This window comes from Xiphophorus hellerii, chromosome 7 (assembly GCF_003331165.1).
Source record: "Xiphophorus hellerii strain 12219 chromosome 7, Xiphophorus_hellerii-4.1, whole genome shotgun sequence".
Lineage (NCBI taxonomy): Eukaryota > Metazoa > Chordata > Actinopteri > Cyprinodontiformes > Poeciliidae > Xiphophorus > Xiphophorus hellerii.
In genome coordinates this window covers 8675666-8683785 of record NC_045678.1, presented here as the reverse complement: position 1 = coordinate 8683785, position 8120 = coordinate 8675666, and the positions used below count along the sequence as shown (strand labels likewise).

The 8120-nt window shown below is 43.3% G+C and overlaps 1 protein-coding gene across 1 annotated transcript; it reads right to left on the bottom strand.

Annotated features, from left to right (window-relative positions):
* Window positions 1-51: 51 nt before the first annotated feature.
* Window positions 52-6034, bottom strand: serpine3 (serpin peptidase inhibitor, clade E (nexin, plasminogen activator inhibitor type 1), member 3). The gene is made up of 10 exons (XM_032567967.1): window positions 5886-6034; window positions 5677-5813; window positions 4547-4867; window positions 3246-3473; window positions 2436-2678; window positions 1415-1613; window positions 1227-1327; window positions 1051-1137; window positions 885-968; window positions 52-262 (listed from the first exon to the last, which is right to left on the bottom strand). The coding sequence occupies exons 3-10, from the start codon at window positions 4809-4811 to the stop codon at window positions 210-212; spliced, it is 1260 nt and encodes a 419-aa protein (XP_032423858.1). The 5' UTR covers window positions 4812-4867; window positions 5677-5813; window positions 5886-6034; the 3' UTR covers window positions 52-209.
* Window positions 6035-8120: the final 2086 nt, after the last annotated feature.

Here is an 8120-nt window from a genome sequence, read left to right as displayed (position 1 = left end):
CCTTGAGATTTCTTTTGTTCATTAGTGTAAATAATAAATACACCCACCGTGTAAAAACATATTAAAATTTTATTTACAGGTATTTACAAAAATAACATCCCTCTTCCTGAAGTGTCCTTGTATCTTCCGTTTGGTCCATAAATAAATACCGAGGGTGAAACTGGTTGGCATAGATTGGTGCGATTTGGGGGTGGAGGCGTAGAGGAGGGTTACATTACTTGGTCTGCTGGGTTCATTATTCTGCCCATAAACAGGATGGAACCTGAAATGAAAAACACAAATGTTTTGCCCAAAAAAAGAAAGTCTGATTCACTGCAAAAACAAAAATCTTAAGAATTTTTGGTCTATTTTTGGTTTACCCAGATTTTAACAATCTGGGTAAAAATGTCTTGTCATAAGTGAAATATCAATATTAAGGAATATTTTACTTAAAACAAGCACCTATATCTTGCTGAAAAGTTACTCGTAAGTTAGTTTTGTCGTATTTCAGGTGTATTAAGATATTTGCACTGGAAAGTAGAACAAAAATACTTAAGTTTTCCCAGTGTTTTATTATTAGACAAACTGATTTTTAACTTCCATCCACTAGAGGTCGCCAAATATATATATTTTTTTAAAATACCGCAACTTCATAATCTTTCTGTTCCATTATGAATCCAAAGTCTCTGAATGGAAACCATTACATTTTCCGCCTTTCTGTAAGAGTTCAATTTGTTTCCACATTTTTACTCATTGTTGAATATCATTGTTGGAACACAATTTATGAGTTTGGCTACTAGAAATTGCGACAGCAACCCTTTGAAAATGTGAATCAGTGGAGCCTGAAACGAGGAATGGAAGGAGCTACTTGTGTTTTATGGAGGCAGAGTATTCAGTGTCGATACCTGTGTTCACCTGGCGAAGCAGAAATAAAAATGGCCGGTCCGCCTTGAAAACAGGAGCGCGCGACCGTTTGAGTAGCACCATAGCTGGAATGATAAAAACTAACCGTTAAACCTCCATCCGCCATATTGACTCCGGTACTTAGCAGCAAGACATGACGCTACTGACCTGTTGCGGCAGCTGCCTTCGTCCCATCCTCTGTAACTTCTATTCTGACTTCATGGACAGCGTCGGACACATAAAGACCCTCTTCCACTGCAGGAGATGAAACGCAGCAGCGAACATCAGCGGCGCTTGCGGAAGCGGCTTTCTGTTAAAACCGCACGATTAATCGGTCGACTGACCTGATATCCCCGTGAAGTCGGCTGCCGTCGGGTTAAAGGCGTCACTGACGCCCAGAGCAGGAAGCACTGACCTCAGGCTGAACTTGTTCTGCATTCTGAATCTGGAAAATAAAATCAAATTAAAATAAAACGCATCATGTACAGTCTGACCTGGGTTCTACTTGTAACCTCAGAACGAGGGATTTCACCTGGGCAGGAAGATGTCCATCTTGGTCCGCCGCAGGCCGGACTCCCAGGAGGCCAGCTGGCGGGCGGTGAGCTGGGACTCCAGGGAAGACAGCGGGCTCTTCCTCTCGCTGGGCAGGACCACCAGCAGGCTCAGGGCGCGGCCCAGGTACGGCAGCTCCAGCACAGTGTAGCGCTGGTCCGATGCTGTCCTGAACTGACCTGAAGGAGAAAATCCCCAAAACAAGGAGCTTCTTCAGACTTTGTTACATTACACCCATAAACTTATTAGTGGGATTTTAGTGGTTAGACCAAATACAATGTAGTACATCGTTTTCAGTGGCCAATCAAGAGCACCTGTGTCAGTATAACTGCAGCTGTTCTGTGAAGACCTCAGAGGTTTAGTTCATTGGTGAACATTAGTTAACAAAACCAGTAAAGGAATGTTTGAAAATATGTATTTTTAGGGGAAGTTTTACTACGCTGTACTAATTTTACTAGGAAGTATCGTTACTCTACGCGACTAAAATTTCTGGACATTCAACCCACTTTGAGTGACTGAATGAAGAACAAGCTTGTTTCAACACAAACATTCACCAGAAAGACACACACCTGCAGGTTTGTTAAAGTGTCAACTTTTATACTGAAATAAACTGATTTGTAAATATTTTATTTTATAATTATGTTATTCATCTGACTTATTGTCATTTTGGTCCTTAAAATACCAACATTTCCACATAACTACATATTTAGGTCCGTTTGATGATATAGTTTTTAAATATGAAATAATTGATCAGTTATTCAGGAACTAAACAGACTTTACCAAATACCTCTTTTTTTAACTCTTGAGTAATTTCTTGTATTGTTGCTTTTTACTTTTACTTGAGTAAACATATGTGAAGCAGTGCTACTCCTAACATTTTTGGCTACCGTACCCACGTCTGGTGGTCACTATCTGGCAAGTAGACAAAACTTGAAACCAGGCCACTTTCCATCAACATTTTACTATTGACGTACAGCCAATAAGGGAGGATGTGCCCTTACCAAAGCTGACCTCTCCAGCCTGGTACATCATGGGCACCTTGATGGCGCTCCCGTCAGACAGGATGAAGGGCAGGTTCTGGGTGCTGCCGAACATGAACTGCTTCTGCCAGACGCCCCTGAACGCCACCGTGTTGACCAGAGCCACCTGCGGCCGTTGTCCCCACCAAAGGGCTTCTGCCTGGGCTTCGCCGGAGCCGGACAGCTCCCCGCTGCTGCTTCCTGACTGGAGAGACCCCGACCCGTCTAAAGAAAACAAAACGGTTTATTCCTTGTTTCGTCGGCATGAGTTTGATTGAAACAGGAAGGCTCGAGAAACGGTGGAGCTTTTCTTATTGTAGTTCCAATATTTAAGACGGGGCACAAATCCAATCCTGCTGTGTTTGTGTGTGAGGAGGAAGGACTGGTTTGCATGACTCTGCAATAACAGGTCTCCAAAGAGCTGAAATGCCTACCGGTGTTGACAGCTTAGTAGTTTTATCAGCAGATTTCACTTCCCTTAGATGACGTTCAAGCAAGACAAGTGCTAAATGGAGCAGCTTGTCTGCTGCTCTTCTTCTACTCTGCTTAGTCAGCATAGCAGCTGGTTGCAGTGTTAAAGATCTGTGGTGAATGATGCTGCTTCCAACTCTGAAGAAAATCCCATTTCTGATTGTGTCTGTGATTTGTGTTTAGTGTCTCGTGATCACTTTACAACCACAAACTGGCAGTTCCGGAAAACAAGCGGAGAATCGTCTCAGAGCAACTCTCAACCTCCGGGTTATTGTAATTAACGTCAAACGTTAAGCGTTGCTGCCGTCAGGGCTTACTTACCGTGGCCGTGTCCCGTTGGCTCTGAATGGCTGCGGGCGTGACCCGGTTGGCTGAAGTTGGCTCGCACCACGCTGGTGTCGACCCAGGCGGCGGCCTGCTGCGTGAACTCGGCCAGGAGTCGGACTCCGCTCTGGACGAACAGCGTGCAGGTCTGCTGCAGCCACACCGCTTGGCTGCTGTTGCTCACGTCGCCCTGGGCGCGCAACAGGAAGTCTCGCACCTGAGCATCTGCAGGGAGAAACAGCCATATGAGATGGTGCAGAGGTTGGATTTTATTTTTGCCTCTTTTTGTTTTGTTCAAAAGCAGTTATTACTGTTATTGTTACTGAAATACACTTCATTCTCTGTGAGAAAATATATTTTAAGGCCTAAGTAAGCCACTTGACATTCAAGCTGCAGCAGCAAATTGACTTATTTCCCTACACATCCCATAAGGATTCCACCAAACTAATAGCACTCAGGCCGAAAAGTGCTGCAGTCTGCAGGTTGTTTGAAGCTGAGAAGGTAAGAGCATTTCAACTTAAAATAATGCAAAGACCATCTCCTCTCCATTATTAGAAGCTTGTTGTAGAATATTTTCTTTTTTGTCTGAAGTATACATTAATTTTGTCCTCTAGTAAATAACCTTATCTGTTTTTGGCTTAGACTTTACAGTGACTTGTGTTTTTTTTTGTTTGTTTTGTTTATTTATGGAGATTGTCACCTTCATAATTGTTAAAAATGGCTCTTGCCAAAAGAATTCATCTTTAATTTCCTTTTGGGATCAATAAAGTAGTTTTGAATTTCAATTTGAATTGAACTGAAAAAATGTAAAATAAAAATTTAAAACTAAAAACAAAAAAAAAAGTTTGAAAACTTTTTTTCACAATTTTGTCAGTTTCTAATTTTTTTTTGTGGCCCCTTTAAATCGACCTCCTTGGATCTCACCGCTAGCTAACCTGCGAGCTAATATCCTTGGGAGGAAAAAAGAAAAAGAGAGAAAGATTCTCATCAGTCACATTTATAGGTAAGGAAACACTTCGGCCTCCTGACCCGTCTCCTGAGGCCAAGCTGCAGGAGTGGTTAATGAGATTAGAGCTGGTGTGGAGCCCGGTATTACGGCTCCAGACACCACTGTGCTCTGCGGGGGCCAGCCGGCAGCAGCAGAACCGCTCCACGCCACCTGGTACCAACAGCGCTGAGCGCCACCGATAAAAACCCTCTCCAGCTCCACTTCCCACAGCAAAATGAGCTGCTAACGCGAGTCCGACGCCCACTTTTTTTTTTTTTGTCGCCCCCCCTTTTCCACGAAGCCTAGATACCGTTCACGTTGTATCCCAGCGTTCCCTCCAGCTGAGCCCGGGTGTTGCCCCTGGCGCCGAGCTGCAGCAGGGCCAGGGACAGGGACACGCTCGCTGGGGACGCGATCAGGTTGGAGCGGTTCTCCGTCTCGGTGAGCGTCTGGTAGAGGCTGACGGCGAAGCGGTTGTGGAGCTCCCGCATGCTGTCCTGAAAGCTGCCGGTGCAGTGGCTCCTCTCGGCCAGCCAGAGGAACACGAAGACGGAGGCCAGGGGCAGACGACGCATGTCCTCAGCTGGAGGAAGAGTCCACAGGGCTCAACTCAGTGGTCCGACAATCAGAGCTGTAAGATTAGGGGTGATAAAGGTATCAGCTGGGGTCAGAAAGGTCAGACATTCACAGGAGAGCCAGTCAGAGACCCGAACTGGCATCTTCTATCCATCCATCCGTCCGTCCTGGCATCTTATGTGCAACAAATAATGTGACCAACTTTATTAACCAACTTGAAGTTACAACATAAAGAAGCCCCACCTGTTTGGAGTTGCTTTTGATTAGGAGTAAGTGAAACATTGATCCACATTGTGTTCTGGTCCTGGTTCTGCTCTGCGTCAGGAGAACCAGAACCAAACATGAAGAGGCAGCATTCAACTTCTACACACCACAAATCTGGAACAAACGTCCGGAAAACTGCAAAACAGCCGAAACCCTGAGTTCCTTTTAAATCAAGGATCCCTTCCTGTTTGGAGTTGCTTTTGAACCATAATCAATGGGACTTTGATCAGCATATTTGATGTATATGACAAAATGTCATGTTTATTGCTCGTGTCATAACTGGTTACTGTATTAAGTTTTTGTGACATAAAGCACTTTGAACTACATTATGGCTGAAATGTGCTACACAAATAAACTTGACTTGAAGCATCATCTTACATGTGCATACAGACATTGTCAACACACGTTCCTGTAATATTTGCATATGCTAATTTTCTGAATATTGAGGCACTCTTTTGTCCATCTCTGCATCATTAAAAATCAAATCAGTGGGAGAAAAAGGTATTTGAAATTCTTCAAGTTTCTGTTTCTAGAAGACTTTATAACACTCTTGGATGAGTTGATAGCTGAAGTTAATTTGGTAGATGAATAAAACTTTACCTGTGGACAGGTAAGACAGCAGCGGTTCAGGCTCTGCAGCCGGTTTTCTGCTCCGTCCCCCAGTTCTCCTTGTCACCGAGTCACCGCCTCGGAGGGTTATCAGCCTCCGGCTCAGTCCGCCCGGAGAGCCAGTCTCTCTGAAACGGTCATGAGACGGTGTTTAAAGGGAAAACTTTCTTGTTTGCGGTTGCTGTCGGCGATGTCCGTACCAATCGTCCGGTATTCCTGCCTCCTCAGGGGCTATAAAGAGCCAGGCGGAGGGAGGCATGTCACTGACCAGCAAATCCCAAGCTGGGCAGAGGGGAGAGAACACTCCTGATAATGTGTGGGCGTGTGTGTGTGTGTGTGTGTGTGTGTGTGTGGGGGGGGGGGGGGGGGGGGGGGGGTTTGTGTGTGTGTGTGTGCAATATAGCTGGCATGCATATTCCATTGAGAAAGAAAGACATTTTCCCATTCAGCTTCATCAGTAAACACATTCCGAAAGGATCAATTTTATGCAAATTGGGACATTTTTGTAATTGCATTTTCTGATCTTTATTTTGAATCAAGTTTGAAAATTAAACATATCTTTCACACATTTTTGCATTTTTTCCTTAAGCTTTTGCCTCATTTTTATTGCAATTGGCAACAATTTTTAAGTTGCATGTTGTGTTAGTTAAATTAAGTGTATCTGATGAGTAGGGACACAGTCACATGGATCAATATCAACGCAGCCTTACACTAATTTCCCATTGGTAGCATTTTCTATAATTACGGTTAACTTTTAAGCACACCAAAGATTAACGGCTAACTTTTAAATAGTGTCTTATCAGTGTTTGGAGAACATTGTGTAAAGGTTACTGCCAACGTTTAATTACCCTTAATCAGTGTTCAGGGAACAGTGGTTAGCTTTAACCTTTAGCCAGAGCAGCTATTGGAGAACATTGGATAAAGGTTTCAACTAATGTTTAGGTAAGCTTTGGCTAGTGTTCAGAGAATGCTAACCAGATGTTAGAAGTAGCGTTTAGAATAGCAAACCTTTGTGCAGGATTTAGACAACATTAGCTAAAGGTTTGGGATAACATTTAAATAACAATTTGACGGTATTTAGAAAACATTCACTGAAGATTACAGTAACTTTTCAGTAACCTTTAGCCATTTATTGGGGAACCCATTTAACCTTTAATTTGAAGTTGGCTAAATTTCACAGCTAACTTTTCCATGAATATTCAATGTTGGCTAAAGGTTAAACTTAGCTTTTCAGTAACTTCTTACTAGTTAGTGGAAAATGCAGCTAACGTGTTGGCAAAAGGTTAAACTTTCTATTTATTCTTTTTTTATTAAGTTTGCACCACTAATGGCTTTTATTCACAATTATGAGACCAGAAACGGATAGAAGATGTGAGAAAGAAATGCAGCAAAAGTCCTGAGCTAAGGATACCACGGGCGCCGAGAGCTAATTCTCTGTAACGGGCTGCAGTTTTACAGCTGCACCATGTGTCACTTCGCTTATAAATTTATATTTACTTTCACACATTGTTTGAGGGATGTTGGCTCAAGTTTCCAGCTAACTTTGGAGTTAGTTTTCATTGTGGCCGTCAGAAAACATCGTAGAACGTTGGCTGCCAACATTGAACTAACCTTGTTCATTCGTTTGTGACAAATGTTACCCTTTGGCGTTTTTCACATCAGTTACATCGTGATGTTTCCATTCTTGCTTGAAGTATAGTAGAAGCATATTCTAGCAAGTAGCATTTTCTCTCTCTGCCTCATCTCATCAAATACTACCTCAACTGGACATTGCATGTGTGCAGTATTTCACAGCGATGAGACCTCTTCAAGATGTAGTCAAGAACCGCTACGCTTCTTTTCTGAAAGGTCACAGCGACTGAGACATCCATTGTGTTGCTCAAGTGATCTGGCCTTTTGTTGTGATGATCAAAAGGCATTTCTCCTGAAGCACCAGACCTCTGCGTCAGCGTTTTTAATTGGCATCACACAGTGGAATGTGGATTCATTCTTCAAGGGCATTTTGCTGCTCCAACAACTGATTTATAACGGCACGTCATTCATCAGGAAAGAGTGTTACAGAGCTCTGATTTGGAATACATTAGAGAAACACGAACAGCTGCTATTACTGGGTCCTCTGTTTTCACGGAAAGTGAATGGATATCAACAGCGCTATAACACCGAAACCGTAACCTGGCTAGAATAACTACAAGTGTCTCAGGACTGAGGTCTGGGGATGCCACACCTAGCTTAACCACGCGCCACTTGCGAGTGGGGAAACCACTCTGGTGTTGTTGAAGCACATTTCTATTCATTTTATGGTTTTGAGGTCAGAGTTGGAGGGAGAACAATCCAACGTTGTAAGTAAGAATCCCCACTGGCTATACCAATGGATTTTTCCTACTAGGAACGACGAAATTCCAAGTTCCCAAACACAACAGGCCGCTAATTGTTAA